This window comes from Molothrus aeneus, chromosome 5, assembly GCF_037042795.1.
Source record: "Molothrus aeneus isolate 106 chromosome 5, BPBGC_Maene_1.0, whole genome shotgun sequence".
Lineage (NCBI taxonomy): Eukaryota > Metazoa > Chordata > Aves > Passeriformes > Icteridae > Molothrus > Molothrus aeneus.
In genome coordinates, this window is record NC_089650.1 from 10,507,700 (window position 1) to 10,526,017 (window position 18,318).

At 41.1% G+C, this 18,318-nt stretch overlaps 1 protein-coding gene across 1 annotated transcript in view; it reads right to left on the bottom strand.

Annotated features, from left to right (window-relative positions):
- TBXAS1 (thromboxane A synthase 1) overlaps nucleotides 1-18,318 on the bottom strand; it is a 228,166-nt gene that overhangs the window by 173,754 nt on the left and 36,094 nt on the right. Inside the window, exon 2 of the mRNA XM_066549880.1 lies at nucleotides 1,457-1,550. Coding sequence (XP_066405977.1) covers nucleotides 1,457-1,550 — 94 coding nt within the window. The remainder of the gene's footprint in view (nucleotides 1-1,456; nucleotides 1,551-18,318) is intronic.

Consider the following 18,318-nt stretch of genomic DNA (forward strand, 5'->3'; position numbering starts at 1 on the left):
TGCTGCCTGGCAGTGCTTGTGGCTTTGCACCACTCAGCTCCCTTTCAAATCAGTTATTTCTTGGTATCCCAAGGTGCAATTTCTCAGCTACCTTTATTTTTCTTCCTAAAAGGTGGTAAAACCAAGGTAAACTTTTTAGCATTAGCCTGATTTAAGTTAACTTAATGAATGCTATTCTAGCAATGAAATTTGCCTAAGAGATCATATGATCATTTTGGGTAATTTCTCAAAACCTTTACACTTCTATGCTGGCACAGGGCACACCTATCTAAAACATACCAAAACAACTTGGTCTCCAGGCACCTTCACCTAATAGCAAGTGTTAGCAGGTAACTCATGATATCTGGATTTCACCACTAAGGAGCTACAGAATGAGGGGCTTTCTGCCACCCAGCTGAATTGAAACCCAAAGAGTGAAGGTGAACAGGTCAGCATCCCATACCACCAGAATCCCTTGCAAGTTAAAGTCACCCTGCCAATTCCAGTTCAAATTAATCTAGAGAGGATTAAGTCTACCTTTTATGCTATTTTCTAAATGAAATCAGATATACATGTAAAACTGGCATTTAAAAGGGTTTTACCTAATAATGAGTCAGGTATTGACAGAACAATCACCATGAAGACCAAGGTAAGAGGCAATATATTCTCATTAATAATTCAAATCTCAGCATGGATATTGATGACCATGCACTTAACAGGGAAAACTGGGCAGCAGCTGGAGCTGGCCCAGATTTCCTGAAAAGTTGTTGGGCTGCAACAGAGACACACAGGAGAGATTTTACTGCAAGATCCAACCAGAGAAACGGGGGCTCCTCATAATTAAGGTATCTTGGACCCTCAGCAATACCACCAAAATGGAACAAGGAACAAAACACAGCATTAGCAGTCTATAGCAAGAAGAATGGCGAGAAAAATAAGGGAATAAAATCTGGAAGCAAAATGCCACTACTTCCTCTTCCTCATAGCCCTAATATTTGCAGCACAGAGCAACGACATCCAGCAGTACCTAATTCCAGTTACTGCTTGGGAGCAAGCAACATTAAAGGCTTTAAAATAAATGTGTACAATCGGCAAAAGTGCAAACAAACAGAAAGGTTGTAGGAGCCAAAACTGCTCAAACTCAAACCAGTTGGGGCTAGTTAACATAATCTGCTCTATTCACATAACTAAGTTTGTTTCACTGAGGGCATGAACTTTCTTGAAAAAGCTCATGTAATTAACTGCAGGAGTTTACACATTTTCTTTCTCTCAAGTTTACTTTACCCTGGAATTAGAGCTGCTTACACACAACTGCTCCTACCAATTCATTCAAAAAGCTGAGTTTTCCTTGTCCTTTTTCCAGAGGGACGTGCCTGAAGAGGTGGTGCCAGTGAACTGTAGGACTCCCTTCAATTTCTCCTGCCTCCTATCCACTCTTCCCATCACTTTGATTGATGCAAATAGAAACGTATCCTACCTCACGGAAAAAGAGCAGGTTTCCAATGAAGGGAAGAGGTCGAGGATGTTGGATCCCTACTCTGCTTAGTTTGGAGAATGCAGATGTGGAGTACCTGGAAAAAAATAAGGTAAGAAGTTAATTTTAATTTTGGATCTTGTCATGATAGGACTTGCCACAGTAGCTAGTTCAGATGACTTCCCTGGATTCAGAGAGGGAGGAGAAGCTTTCTGTGTTGGTCAAACAGAACTGCCAATGTGATTACATTGCTTGGCAGCTCCTCAGGTCACAAAAGCAAATGCAATACACTGGTGCTTCAAAGAGGGCAAAAGGACCAAGTGACTCAAACACAAGCCTGCAAAGTTGAGCAGTGGAATGAGAGAGCTGCTCCTCTTCCCACAGAGGGTCTCGTAAGTCAGGAGTGACTCTCCAAAGCTGCATGAGGCTATAAATGAGATCAAAAGAAGCATTTGGGGCTTGACTTCTGTGGCATTGTTGGGAAAGGAACAAGACAGATTTTCGGATTATTTTCTTCTTCCATCACCTCTACAGATCACAGAACAAAAATTCAAACCAGTCTCAATTGTCCATGAGCCAAGACACTGTATGTTCAAGTCAAGCCTAGTATTTGGATATGCTGATTAAGTGATTTTTTAGAGCTGCCAGTCAGCAAATAAAACAAATAAAAAAAATAAGGGGAAACAAAACCCAGACTGAAAAGATTCATGCATCCCTTGTTACAGATGAAACTGTGGCATGTTGACAGGGACAATACTGGAAAAAAAGAAAAAGAAAGACTCTAGGGTTTGGGTTTTCTTTTTCCTCCCCTCCCCCTTTCTTAATACAAACAATAGATTTAAGTCAATGGACTTCAATTAGTGAAACCTGAAAGAGCGGGAGCTAGCAGCAGCAGCTTTGATTACCCAAAGACACAACTTTCATTGTGCAGTTCTGTTTGCTGAGATTTCCTGCAGCACAGTACCTATTTTCTTAATGGATTTTCTTTTGTGAAGGTATTTTACAAAAATCATAATCAGGAGATAGAGGTTTAATCATTTTTAAATAGCAACCATTTTCTTTTTTTAATGGGGCAGTACAAACCTTCACAAACACAAACCCTCTCACAAACCCAACAGAAATGATGTGTATTCAGTCTATGCAAGGACACTGTGTCAAGTATGACAAGGTATCGTGGAGTAAAGGCACAGAAGTCAACATTTATTACACATTTTATACATATTATTGATTTCTTGGCTACTTAACTGCTTTAAAAAATATGAGATTTTCCTCAGCTAATACTCTTGGGAAAAAAAAATGTTTTAACTTTAAAATGACAAAACAGCCTACACGATACATTTTCATCCCCAAAGAGAGGATTTTTTTTTTTTTGCTGTTGCTGCTGTTTGAAATCTTCCTGAAGGGTCTTTGTGTCATGACAAAGTCCTCATCTTCAGTATGTAAACAGTGAAAAAGATTAAAATCCCTGTCATTGAAAACCTGTCAATTTTGCAGTATTCTATCCTGATGTTTTCACTGTAAAATAGAGGGCAGATCACAAAACACCAGGCTACAGTTAACTGCTCATTTCACCACACACCAGACAGTCTGTAGACTCCTGGTTTTCATGTACAGCAAAGTAAAGAGTGACTGCAACAGAGGCTTACACTAGACAAAGTCAGTTATGTGATCACCAAATATTTTAAAAGGGAAAAAAAAAATAATGAGTATCGTTTCACAAGGCAAGAAACACAGAGACTGTGGAGACTATTTATACTTAGATGAACAGTTCATCATTGTCAGCTTCTGAACATTACTGGCAGCTTCATACAGCTGAGGATTTGCTTTCCTTTCCCCCCCTCCCAATGTAGTTTTCTTCACTGCTTTTTATTCAGTTACATTTGAAGCAGGTTTTAGAAAGGTAGGGAGCAGCAGTTTACAATGAGATGGGAGAGGGAAGCGGTGTCATCAAGTTACAGACTGGAATGTAACAACAAAAGGGTGAAGCCAGCAGGATAGGAGAAAAAAAGACTCACCAATAAACATATCTACCTCTACTCTATGATTTTACAACATTTCTGGTGTTGTTGAAACACCCGATGCTTTACAGAAAAGAAAACAGTATGCAAGTGACCAAAGACTGACAGGGCAGCACACACAAAAGAAGGATCTAACACTGCACATGTAGCCTTAACTTTGACCATTTCTAGTGCAACAGCTTACCTTCTGCAGCCTTAAATATTAAAAGCTTCTCCCCATCTCTGCAATATTTCAGCTCAGTCTCAGTATTTTAGGTGGGGGAGAGAGAGAGGGGAAAGAGTGGCTTATGGACTTCTTTAAAAAAAGAAGAAAAATTGTCCTGTATAACACAGTGAACACCAGCAATACATGAATCTGACAGCTTTGTGGCACAAACCTCAGCCAGAAGAGGCTGATAACTCAAACAGGCCAATTTGTGGGATTTGGTCACTCAGCACCTCCATGACACACCCTTGGCCAGTAACTCAGAACTGCATCCTAAGGGCACTGGGAAAACACTGTCTGGGTTTTGTTGCCGGGATGGGAGGTGGGCTAGAAGCTGGGCAAGTGCAAAGAGACAGGGTGGCCTTGTGGGCAAAGCCACTTGTCTGGAGAAGCTGTACATCTAAATTAAACAGCTCCAGGCCTGCCTTATCACCAGTGGCCAGTTCTCACTCTGCCACTTAGTACATTACCACAAAAATTAATCTGGTATCAGGAAACCCCCTGCTGTTGCTGTGGGTACACAATGACAGTGGAAGATCAGCCAATGGACTAGAAAGGTTAAATCAAATGCAAAATGTAGAAATACAAGAGATGCTAAGAGGTGACAAGATAACCAAAGATACGGAACCACTTCTGTGCAAGAAATAAGCTAACAGGCTATAGTCTTAATCATGGCGGGAAAAAAGCAACTGATGCAGGTTATGACAAACATTTAATATCATGCAAGGCTTAACAAATAAATTAGGAGCTATTACCCAAAAATTTAAAATGTAGTATGAAAATCCACAAATGAATATTGGGGTGGCAGGGTTAAAAAAGAAACTTTTCCAATAAATAAATATACTATCTATGGAACTCATTACCACTGATGATGGTACTACTACCATCTACTCCAGAAGTGTAAAAAGCTTCAAAAGGTGATAAACTAATGGGGGGTGGAGGGAGGGAATGCACAAGCTAGTAAATTTAACAAATGTAAGAGAAATACATGGAAAACATTAAAGGAAAGGGAAGAAAATTAATCAAATTTATTTTTTTAATCAGGGAACTAGTCTGTAAACTTCTAATTGCAAAATAAGAGATTAGACTTTTATAAAACCTAAAAGATAAAACCTCAGACTCTTCAGCTTTCTTAAGAGGAAGAGAGGAATGAGTCTATGCGAAGTGAGGGGGCATGAAAAGGATAAAACTCTAATGGCAGAAACATTTACTGGACAATCTAGTACATTCTCACTCAAAAGAGAAACATACCCTAATATTTACACAAGTACAGTTTCCTGCACAACCTTTAATTTTAAAGCTTGGCATTATATTTTGAATTAAGTGACAAGACTTCAAAAAGAACCAGAGGAACATCAGCAATGAAGTAGATCAATAAACAATTCAGAAACCCTTTGAAGACATTTAAATGGCCTCTGAGAGCAAAATGCTCTCCGTATATATTAAACGCAACTGCTAAAAGGAAGTTAGCATGCCAAATTCATTCCTGTAGGCCAACATGGTAGATACAAACTCTCTCAAATACTAACTTCTCTGCACAAAACACCACTCAAAAAATTAAAAAAAAAAAAGAGAGAAACAGATAAATAATATAAGTTGAGAAGGATATATCACCAACAGAACCAGCCATCTGTCCAGCCAGGTCAGTACTGACAGAAAAAGTATTATGCTGTCTACCATTAAGGGTGATCAATTTGTGTAGCACACAAGATTACAGTTTCCAATTCTGCACCGTGGAGTTCGACATCCTGTTGAAATTACCCCAAATTTCTCCCAATACAGAAAGTGCATCATTCCTTCTACATCTAAGTAATACACAACCTAATAATATCTAAAAAGCTATAAACTGGGACACAGAGATGTTATTTAATCTCATTGTTGGGAATTGGGAGCTGTGTTATTTTGCAAGACTGATTGGGAAAACAAAGTATTTTGCTGAGATAATGGAAATCATTCCTGCCAAATGAGAGACACTCACCATGCATTTTTACCTATTTGCCTCTATTGACGTATTCCCATACCAGATTCCAGTTAACACTGGGATGTATTTTGCTCGCAAAGTAGTGATAACGCACAAAATAAAGGTAGCCTCCCCAGCATTACAATGATGGCTTGTGAAAAAATATACAAAATATACAAGCATCCCTGGGAGCCCAGTCTCACCAAAACATCATCCCAAAGCTGGCTATAGCTCTCAGCCCTCTCTGGGAAATTTTGCATTATGAATACTGCAGCAGGGTCACTGGAGAGCTGCCATCGCATAAGTCTTTCCTCTTGCCAGCTCCTCAGAATATTTAAAGTAGAAAATCATTATCGGGTCCCATTCTGACAAAGGAACACACAGAAAACAAGTCTTGCAAGTGGGTGAGTGCTCCAGCCAAAGTGATACCATCCCAGAAGGATACAGCCTGTGCTCATTATTAACTCTAGAAAGTATAGTCACTGAAAGAAAAAACAAAACCAAACCACAAAATTAAATCAGCTGTCCATCCCCAAAAGAGAGTCTCTCAGAAAACAGAAGAGAGAAAAATGGGGAAGGTAAATCCCTCTTCTTTGGTCAACACAGGCTGCTAAATTGCCCTTTACTGTTACCCAGCAGTACCTCTGGTGGAAAAGGAGGGATTTGCTGAACAAAAATACACTTGGATGTGTAGAATATCAAGCTCAGAGAATGGAACTATTACAATACCGCCAAAAAGAGATACTGAATATCCACAAGTGTACCTCTAAGAATGAACTGAAATTAATCTTCAACAGAAACTTTAGTCAGTTTGGGATAAGGAAATTGAGTACTGCTATTTGATTTTCAAGCTCAACAAATCTGTACTTTTTAACCATGAATTTGTAGGGCTATAATAACAGTTTCAGGGATAATGAGAACTTCCATGTAACACTTGCTCTCCTTAATCACTTGCATGCACTCACAGAGTCTTAATTTTGACATAATTGCACAAGAAAAAGAAAGACATTGCACACACTTGCACCATCTGCCTCCACATAGACAGATGTTTTCCAGCTGCAAAACCTAAATGATCATTGGACATTATTTCATTGAAATATTTGCTAATGCATCAGGAATAGTGTGCAGAAAAGGCAAGATTATATGCCCAATATTAAATTCATGCCTCATCTATCTGGTAACAATCATCTTTTAATCCATACTTTTCTGGTCTGTCAAGCAATTTCCTTCATGTCTCTTAAGAGAACTGATAGTCTCAAGAGATTGGTTATAATAAGGCTTCAGGTTGTCACAGTGTATTTAAAGTTTTGGGGGTTGCTTTAAGTTCTAAAAAATGAGCAGTGAATCAAGGCCAATTAAATGAAAAAGCCCAGGCAGAAAAAGCAAGCCTCTTCACCATATTCCAGAGTAGCCCTGCGAGAGACAGATGGTCTGTGCAGCAGGTCAATGACAATATTTCATCACCTCTCTCAGAGTGCAACCTCTTCACACGGGGCGGTGACTTTTCCAAATAAAGAGCAAATGAACAAGAGTCATAAATCCACAGCTTCAGCCCTTCTTTGTTGGCTCAACACCTTTAAACAAAATGATGGAGGTCAGAAGCAGCAGAGGCTGTTGGCTCCTTATAGCAATATATAACCTTGGGAAAGGAGGTGGGAGCTCCATCCTACATGAGATGGACAAAGAGACATCCCACCACAAAGAGGAGCCTCCTCACCAGGAGGATTGTCCACAGCAGATCTGAGGTCTGGTGCATGCATGAGGCCATACCTGATGTCTGCAGCAACAGCTGGGTCAGAGCTGATAGCTAAGCTCAGCTCATGTCCCAGCCCTGCTGCCTTAACCACACACAAAGCTATCCTTTCACTCCCTAGGAACCACTGGCACCATACCTTTATTAAGGAGTGGTTTCTTCAAGTGCCTGTTTATCAGACTATTATTGTGGGGCATACAGAAGAAAATGGTACCACCTCAAGGCCATAGATGTTCTTGTTTCAGCCAGGAAGACTGAAGGTGGCAAAAACCGGTGCATTGCTAGAAACACAGTGGTCAGAAAACAGTAAAATTTCATTACCTTTTTTTCTCTCAGCTAATTACATCTGTTAATTTTGCAAATGGACATCTCAATTAAAAGGACATGAAGTTTCAACCTTATCAGTCTTCCTAATTACTATGCAAGTTCATATCCTAGTGATGCGACTCCATTTGCAGAAAACATGGCATCGGTTTTTGTATGCATCTCAGCTGTTCCTACATCCCAGGAAGAATTGTACAGATGCAGGCAGCAGTTTCATCTTTAAATTGAGAGAAAACAGTCTGCTTGGGAGCCTGATCATTCTGGCTTTTCATTGACATAAAGAAGGTACTAATGGGCCACTGGCCCATTATCTCATAGGGCCAAAAAGGGGTTGCAGTGTTGTAATGGCTGAAGTACCAAAAAGTTATTTAGCAGCACATCAAGTAGTGGTGTAGGTGCAGGCAAAGCCACATTGCATTCCCTCTAGAGCTTACAGACCTCAGCTGCCTTTCTTGTTTTCTTCCATGGAATTGTGGTCTACCACAGAATTTGCCTGGTGTCTGTTGCTGTAAGGAAACCAGTTTTAGAGTTCAGCTCTCATACCACATTCAGCAACAGCACATGCAGAGTCACTCAGTGACACCAGGAACCAGCTGGCACAAGGTTTGCATGATGTCACACCCTGCCAGGACAGCCCTGGGAAAAACAAAATTGCTTCAAGAGGCTCAGGGCCCCCCAGTGCTTCAGGGCCAGAGGCACCTCCCTTAACTGGAAGTGAGGTGGGGATCACAGTCTTATGCCATTTTTTGAGTCCAGCCTGTCAGCACACCTGTGGCAGGTACCAAAGCTGTGACAAAATAGCTGGAGCAAACTCCAGGCATTTTCCCCCTTGCAATCTCAAATGAGCAGTGGTGACAGACTGCAGGGACAACTCACCTCCCTGGAGACAGGTCTGAATAAATGCTCACACCTCATGATTACACAGCACACGAACTAATTCTACTTATTTATTTTTAAGTTAACACCAGGGGCCACCATCCATCTAGTGCACCGAAGGTGGCAGAGGTCCTATTGACCAGAGACATACATGATCAGAGCACCAGAGATCATTTAATGGTGCTCAGAGAGCCTGAATTAATGGTCCACAGCCTGACTTTGTTCTGGCATTGCCTAACTTGTGTGGGCTTGACTTCACAACCTCAATAATGTGACTTTAATGCAATTTTCTTTGCAAGTCCTCATTTAAAGAAAAAAAACTCATTAAAAATACATCATATTGCATCATTTTGCATCCACAGGGGTCATCAAAAGATCCTAGACTATGGCAAAGACCTTTGGCAAATGAGCTAATGGAAGGCTGACGGAAGAGGCAGGTTGTCTTTCACACAAGGGAGCTGTGAGACACAGCCTGCCAGAGAATCTCTCAATACTTCCTCAAAGAGAAAAAACAGCAAAATTCAAGAGTTCCCATATTAAAATGCTAGACTTCTTTCTGGGTGCTAACATCTTCCTAGTGAGTCCTCATCTACTCCTCTGTATCTCCACACCCCATTCTTCCTCATCCATGGACCTGCCACCCGCTCCAGCCTCTGTTTCTCGCTGGAGCTGACTGCCCTGCCACCCTCACCCAGACCCTGCATCACCTCCTGTCACGAGCTCCCCAAATGACCCCTTCCCAATAGAGTCCCACACTGGATTGTATCAGCCATTCACCCTCCTTCAAGCAGCAATTTATCCCAGTTTCTCCTTGCCTAACCTCATTCCTATCAGGCTGTTTGCACAGGCTCCCCACTTGCAGTTCCTGTGCCCAAATCTCATTGCTGCTGTGACACCCCAACACAATCCCACTGGAGAAAGGCTCCTCTCAGTCACTGCACTCAGAGCAGCCAGCTGCTGTCAGGGACCTGCTGCCTGGTCAGCCCTCCACACACACACAGGGTGGGACTATGCTTGGCAAAGACAGAATCAGAAACATTCACTTAAAATAATATATCAACAGAAAAGATTGCAGTGAACATGTGCTAACTGTAATTTTTGAAACACAATTTGCCCAAATTTGCCTGAGAAAGGCAAAAAGTACATCCAGTGACAAAAGCCCACCTCCTCTCAGCAAATATTGAAACCCTGCTTTAAAGCTAATATAAAAATCAGAATATCACTTCTTAGAATAATAATATAATGAAAAAAATCCCAATCCCCAAGAGATTCCCAAAATAAAACCAAACATTTTTCTTCTGCATTTGTCTCAGAAATTATGGAGCTCATTTTAACTGAAAATTTTCAATAATTTCACTTAAGACAGCAGCCCCAGAAAATTTCAATCCTAGCTACTTGGAGTTTGATAAAGCAATAAGCAATTTAAAATAGAGTTGTATAACAGGAGCATCACACAACCTTAATTTGTAGTTCTTGCAGACCCACCTATAATTAAGTAAGCCAGACTTAAAATAAAGGAAGTGCTGGCTCTCAGTCTGAGAGCACACATAAAATCTCAGCTCATAGCTAGTTATTTTATGCAGGGTCTAATCCATTATAGCACAGGGGTGACAATGACAACGTTATCTGACCCTAAATTACAGAAAAGATGTTATAACGTCTGTACATACCAGACAGCATATGATAAACCTGAAATTAGTAATGGAGACACTGCCTGCTCCCCATGACTTGGAAACCAGGACTAGTGTGATGTCACAAGGAGATCAGATCTTTATCTTTCTCGCTCAGATTTTGATTCCCTCATTTCTCTCATCTTTCCATATAATGACAACTAAAAAACAAAAACCACTACTATGAACTATTAAAATATACTCCACACATTTCATTTTCAAATCTTTAGGGTACAGAGGAAGCACAAGCACCTCTGTAGGAGCAATCCCATGTCCTGGCAGGTGGCTGACCCAGGCACATGAAGCAGCATGGAAAGACCCACTGGAAGTGAGACTGCTTCAAGGACCAAACGACAATCTGCTACATCATGAAACAGCACTGGTGCTGGCTGCAAAGCCTCAGCATTGAACAAGAGCAGGTACCATACATGCATCTAAATAGTGCAAGTCCAGAGCTCTGCTTTGCTGCATGATTTAACACCACTAGAATTAAAGTAAAGGGTGTACAGAGCTCCTTTCATGAAAAGCAAAGCACAGCACTGGAGTCACCAGGGAGAAACATCATTAGTTTCTTAAGGGAAGAAGAGAAAATCCTCCCAACCTCAAGGCTCATGCACACATGAACAGTGAGAAGTACAGAAGTGGGGTTCAAAGCCTTTTGACAATATAAAAAATAAACTCAGCCTCCTTTTTTTCCTTTGCATCTTATTCATGACTTCTTAAGTACCTGTGGACTGACAAGAGTTGAGCTCACAGAAAAGACAAGTAATTTCATCCTTTCCATAATGTGAGTTCACCTTATAAAGAGACACAGTAGATAGAGCAAGGAATATGCATAGCATATTCCCTGCCCCAGGACAAGGAGAACACCCTTTAGCAACCACAGGCATGAGACAGGAGGAGCAGTGAAATCATTTTCAATCACCTTTCACTGTGCTTGAGCAGTCTACCACCATCACCAGCCCCAGTAAGCTATCATGGGCCACTAACAAAGGCAGAAAATCATTCCTACAAAACAGAAGATAGTTGAATAGATGCCAAACAAAGCCAAAGGAAAAGCAGAATTTCAAACAGACTGGATGAAAGGATTGCAGGAAGCAAACTTCAAGGAGATCCTCTGAACTTGAAAAACTGCCTAAAAAAAGCAGGCTCAAGTGTTACTCCCAAGTGCAGTCCTGATAAAAAGCAAAACAAAGGCAATTGGGGTTTCCTGGAGCTCTGAATCACCCATTCAAGCCTAAGGAGACTGAGCAACTGACTACACACAGGAATAGCAACACTGGGTATGCATGAAATGTCAAATGCAGAGCAGAATGGACTGAGAGGTGCTTTACTTCTTTAATCACTGAAAAATGCAGTAACGCTCTGCATTACTTCTAAAACAGCAGGTTGGATGGTTCAGACAGAAATAAACTTTTTAAGCTGACATGCTCCTCTCTCTGGTCTATTGGCTATTAAAAAAAGAAAGAAGTGCTTGTTTCACATTATCTCATCTTTTGACTGCACTTTGAAGTCCATTCTGGCCATTTCTCCATGACAGAGACAAATTCCAATACTTAGGAATAATTCTCTTAACTTCATAAAGAAACCCTTGTTCAAGTCAGGTAATTTTCATGTAGAGGCTGACATGGAAATGGCTTTCCTGGAACAGAGCTGATTTGCATTACTCTGTGTCATAGCACATGACAGCTTACTCTGCAGCCCCCTTGTCTGGATCTTCCATAATCCAGACAGCTCCAGTCCCCCTCTCCATGAAGCAGTTGTGCACATGACAGGAAGAAACTAATTTTAATGAAGAGTCTTTGCTCTTCTATTGGTCCTGTTCTCTCTCAACCTGTGTATCTGGCAGGCTCCTGGATGCAATTTGTAATCATTGCTCCCTGCTAACAATGGAAAAGTCTATTACTGTTGGCTGTCCCTTTGACTTGGGGTTTTTTAACATCTGACACAGCGCTGCACAAGTAATGTAGCGCACTAATCCATTAAAGACCCCCTTCCCAGCTTCTCTCAAAGGACCTGCTATTGCACCCCTATCCCAGCTCACCCCCTCTCCTCCTGTTAAACAGCCTCAAACACTCCTGGCACATGAAAGCAAAACGCTTCAACGCCTCCACTGCAAATTCACTGAGACAGAGACCATCTTTCCATTACATCGCACACCCTTCATGTGCACAGCAGAGCCCTGATCCTTGACAGGGGTTCGCTGCTCCTGCTGAAACAAAAATGATAAATAAATCATTAGCACCAGGTCCCCTAAAGTGGAGGGAAGTCCTGCGCACTGTCACTCGATTACTTTTTAACTACCACAAGGAACTAAAATTCCACAGGGAAGGAAGGATGGCGAGTCATTAGCATGAGCGATTCACCTTCAGAGAGAGGCAAGAGGAGAGCTGAAGCCCAGAGAAGCTGGTTTTCTTCACTCTCCCTGCAAGCACCTGGGTGCAGAGCAATGATTTTTTCCAAGGCAGAACAAAGACACTAGATGCTGCTACACAAGGGTTTTAAGAGATTAGAAAGTTTATTAAAAAAATAAAAGGGCTGACAACAGAACTAGGATTGAGAGGAGAAGAGAATGAGAGCAAGATGTGATACAAATGACAGAAATCCTGGCAGGAAGCAAGAGGCTTGTTGAGGGAAAGCAAAGGGCCTCTTAGGCAGATGAAGTCTCAGAGAAGTCACCTACCTACTGGAGAGGGGACACAAGATCTCAACACCACCTTGAGCAAGATATGAGGAAGAGACTCTGATATGATGAAATACACAAATTCAACCGCAATAATTAATGTATTTCTTTTCCTAACTAAAACAATGATTTTATTTTTTTAAGGCTCATTACAGATCTGCATCATTATTTCCAGCTTTACTTTGTCTCCAAGGAGCTAACTGCAAGACATGAAGTTGGATGCCTGAAGAAAAATACTTCTACTTATCTCTGGGGAGTTGAAGTTTAGTGCCTGCTGTAAGAGAGGCTAGATAGGAAGATCCAACAATGGCAAAAAAAAAAAAAAGGCAATGGATAGAAAACTTTGAATTGGAGGAACATGAAAAAAGACACTTAGGAAAGCATTAGCAAAATTTGCTCAAACCATGTAAAGCACAGTGGTGCACAGGTCTAATGCACCATGTGCAGCCTGGAAGAAGGTGACCCTCCCTGGCCATTACCAGAGCTCTGAAGATAATCTTTACTTTTAATGTCTTACCCAAGTGATAACTGGGGTTGCAATGAAAAGGCCCACAAAAGATGGTGCAGTCCCATACCGGCACACCACACTGCACAGTGGCTGCTTTATTTACTTTGACACTAGACTAGGAATAGCTAACTCAAGCTGAGATACTTTTGAATCCCTTAGGAAACCGAACTTCTATATTTATTTATATATCTGTATATTTACATTCATGTGCATACATACACACACTCTAAATCTGTTCATTTTCCCACAGAGCAAAATTAACATTCAACCATTCTTTATGCTTTTTCCACAAAGGTTAAAATACACCACTGATGAGTTTTTCACTCTGAAACACGCATCTTTAACATTAATCTAGCCCTCATAAGTGCATCTGCATCAGAGGTGTGGATGATACTCTGCCATGCATCATTCACACCATCCCCCTCCAGAATGGACTGATTCCCTCCTCCTTGAGGAGCTCCCTTACTGAACATTGTTCAAGGAAAGCTTAATATGCAAGGCTGAAGATCTTCTATGCTATGGTCCCACCAGTTCCAGTTAGTTTTGTTCTATTCTATTATTTGGGCTGCCCACTGGAGAACGTAATCCTTCTCAATTCCTGAGATTTACAACCAATGCAAAGGACCAGAGCCCATCCATGACTACACATTAGCCTAGGATCTGCAAGTTGGAGTAAAGGCTCCCTACCGTGGCAACCTCCCTGTCCTCAAGATAAAAATAAAATAAAATTAAAAAAAAAAACCATAATGATTCTCAGAAGTGAAAAGGGGAAAATAGAAGCTATGTGAGGAAGGAATTGGGTGGATGACTTAATGAATTGGTTTGGAATATTCATTTCTCTTTTGCATCTACAGGTATCAGTACTCGGACAAAACCTCCAAAAATAAATTCTTGCACTTATATAATAGAAAAGGTACAACTCATAACTGAAGAATAAACAAGGCAGCATCCTGCTGAAGATGAACATTTTCAAAAGCATCACATATCATACACGTAACAAAGTGGCTGCAGTTCTCTGCACCAGCAAGACTGATCTTTAACACTAGCACAATTCAGAGCATTTGAAAGACAAGCAGCATAATGCCAAAATCTAAAGGAGCAAGAGGAAAACAGAGGTAACAATAAACCTGACATCATCCTTATGCAAAATAATGGAACTATCATTTTAGAATGCCATTACAAGAAGTTTGAGAAGAAATAATTGAGGAGAACGTAATTAAATGCCTTTCAATATTGTCAAACGAGCCTTTCATTTTGGGTTGGGGTGGATTTAGGGTTAGTTTTCTTGACAGATTTATGGGTATGGATGATAACTACAACTCTCCCAACAGCATCTGCTTGGGCTAGCCCAATGTGCTAGAAACACAAGACCACATAACATCTCACCTGAAAGACATTTTACACACTACACAGAGAACTAACATGACACCAACCTAGACAAGCTAAAAGTGGCTCAATGCTTGACCACAAAATGGGACCCCTAATCATGAGGTATTGATCCACAGGACTCTTACTAGGAGGATTTACAGACATAGTTTCTTACTCACAAGTAAAAAGAAATCATGAGTTCCAGCTGCTTAAATCTGACCCCAGATTTTCTGTGTCCACAGCCTCTGCAGCACCCTGGTACCATAGAGCTTGTGGCCATAGGCATGGCCACAGGACTTCATTGTCAGAAATCTTTTCCAGCAGCTGTTTGATAGCTATTGGGCATCAAACATCACCAGCAATGGTCCCACTCATCTGAACAGTCACCAATCCACCCTGGCCATGGCATTTCTAAGGGTAAAATTGAGGCAGCAGGTCATCTATTACAGTAGGACTTCAGGAGGCAGCTGAGGCAATCAAAGAGCTGACTGCTGCTGGAAAAAGTTGCAACCTTCTTCCTACAACCCACCAGCCCATATTTCCTCTTGCTGCTTTCTCTATGTTCATCTGATCCCTGCTCAAGCTGATGCAGCCAATAAACCAGCAAACTGTACCTCAACCCACCACCACCAATCTCACCCCCAACCATATCCCTAAGTGCCCTGTCTATGCCTTTTAAATTCCTCCAGGGATGGTGACCTTCCTCTTCCCCAGGCAGTTCCAGCACTTGGCAATCCTTTCCATAAAGAAGTAGTTCCTAATACCCAACCTAAACCTCTCCTGGCACAACCTGAGGCCATTTCCTATTTTCCTGTTGCTGTTCCTGGTCCTTGAGAGAACAGACTGATCCCCACCACAACATCTTCTCAAAAAGAGGGCACCAGGTGCAAGTGAGGAAACAACACATGGAGCATTGGGGAAACAACTCTACTGCTACACAAAGTACTGTTCAGGAAAGACATGGGAGTAGTGGGTGGAGCTCAAAGGACATTCTGAAAGATCTAAGGATGGGGAAGAGAAAATAAAGCAAGCTTTTAAACATCTGTGCCGTATATTGAACAGAAAGTTGAGAAGTGCCTTGACTGCTGCCTACAAACATTTACACTGGAACGAGCTCTAAGAGCAATCAGCTCCCCATCTTCCAGGACAAAGCCAAAATATTTACAGAGTTAGGTATATGCATTTCAGAAATGAAATCCTGAATTCAGATGCCATTTCCTGGGGCTGAGGGCATGTAAAGATTAAAACAGTCTGTGAGGAAAGCTAATGGACTCGCTGAGGCTTTCAGCTTTTAGAAGAATCCTCTTAATTTCCAAAACAAACAAAAAACACCAAAACAAACAAAAAACACCAAAACAAACAAAAAACACCAAAACAAACAAAAAACACCAAAAAAAAACCAAACAAAAAAAATACAAACCAAAAAAACAAAACAAAAAAAAACCCCACCACACAGCACTTTCCCATACACAGTCTATAGGAAAATACAGAGCCAAGAACCAGGAAGTCAAACTAGATGGAAGCATAGCTCATTCTGGTCTATAAATAAACAAGTGATAAACTATTGCTCTAATTGTGGTTTGCTATCAATGGAAGAAGGACTATTTTCCTCCTCTCCCATCAAGGAGGGATTTGTGCTACCAATACAAATCAGTGACAAAGTCATGGCACTGTCCCCTTCCACAGCAATAGTCACTCAGCTAAAGACAGCTGCAAAAAGATTTTGGATAGAAATTGCTCACAGATTATCTGCAAAGACAAATACTTTGCCTCTTAGAATGGAAGCCTAAGCAAGGACACCAAGCCAGCTAACAATTAGCCAAGCAGTCCCAGACACATTTAGGTTTTTCTGTATTGAAATGTTTATTAGAATCTAGTATTTGTTACCTTGCCCTACCACACTGTTTGATGAAATATATTTCAGGACAAGTAGCCTTCTATCAAAAACAGCACAAAAACTTCTAGGAGTAAAGACAAGTCTCTCTTCCTTATACCAAATAAAGTGTACCTGGGATTCAAACCATTCCACAAGTCTTTCATTCTCTTAATAAATAAATAAAAAATAATTATCAAATTAAAAAAAAAAACAGGCAACAACTGGAAATAGCAATTCTTTGAAGAGAAAAAAAACCAACTTCTTCATGCTCACAGGGAAATATTATTATTAAAGGGCACAGTTACAGAGACGCCAGACCACAATGTAGTCACCCATTTACAAATCCAGCACATAATCATTAGAGGATTCTGTACAACCCTCTAGATCTACAGAGGAATGAGCACGTACAGCTGTAAAGAATGATTTGCAACTTCCACTAACTGCCAGCAACCTAAAGCACCTTTTAAGGAAGGGGGAAAAAAAGCAGAAAGAACTTACCATTTCAAAGTTAGCCACCCAAACATACTCTCCTGTACACAGAGCACTTTCTAAAAGGCATATTGGTATAGTGAATCTCTAACAGACTTTCCTCTCCAACATAAACTGAGAAACAGCTCATTTGTCTAACCTGCTCATAACACTAAACCTTAGAAGGCTGAGTCTCACCTTCACAACACAAATATCCAGAGGAGACCACGTATATCCTTCAACACCCGTGCCTGCACTGGTTTACTACTTCAGGAGACACAGGCAAGCTGGATTAATTATTCAATTAGCAGCATCTATTGCACCTGAGACTTGTTACAATGGCCAGGCCATCTGTGGGCTTAAACCTCCTGAAAATTAAAGTTTGAGTTCCTACTCTTCTCTCCTGACAGGTCAAAGGCAGAAGAAGAGTTGCTTTTTGATTCTGGAGCAAGTCTGTTTGAACAGAGCTATATTTTATGGCAGAGCACAGCCCTTTTTTTTCCAGGTTTGCCTCTGGTTGCTTGAGCACTGGCACAGGCTTTCAAATGCACCCAGCCTAACACAGCTTTTCTTGCTATGGAGCACAGCAGTAAAAGACTGACCTGTGATGTTAGAAACCAGCATCTGAAAGAGAAAAAAAGGAGGAGTTTGATGGCAGTATATGGCAATGGGACAAAATCTGGGGACTGGCTTATCTGAATTGCTTGTGGCTCAGCTTACAAAAAAAGAGTTTTTCACACTTATAGCTGTTGGCATGTTGGTCAAAGGGTGTCTGGGACTTGCCTACACCTGGTTGGTGAAACATTACAACAAATAGATGGGAGATGACTCAGAGGCCCTATGAAACATCCTCAGACCAGTCACCCGAGGCTGCTGTGGTTCCTATTGTTCCATTAGCAAGTTGTGGCTGGTGATAAAATAGGTTGATCTCTCAAATGCTGCAAGTGTGTGGCAGCTTTTCTTTGCTCTTAAGGATAATTTAGTGCTTATGGAAGATGGCATGGCAGCTCAGGAAGCCAAGGAACTCCGGGTATGCAGTAATTACAGCATCCATATTAGCTGCCCCAGCTTTTCTACCTTGACAGTGAATTGGATGATGTCTTGTTTCTGTTCAGGCAGCAAAAGAGCAGTTCTGCACAGAAATGGTACACCACAG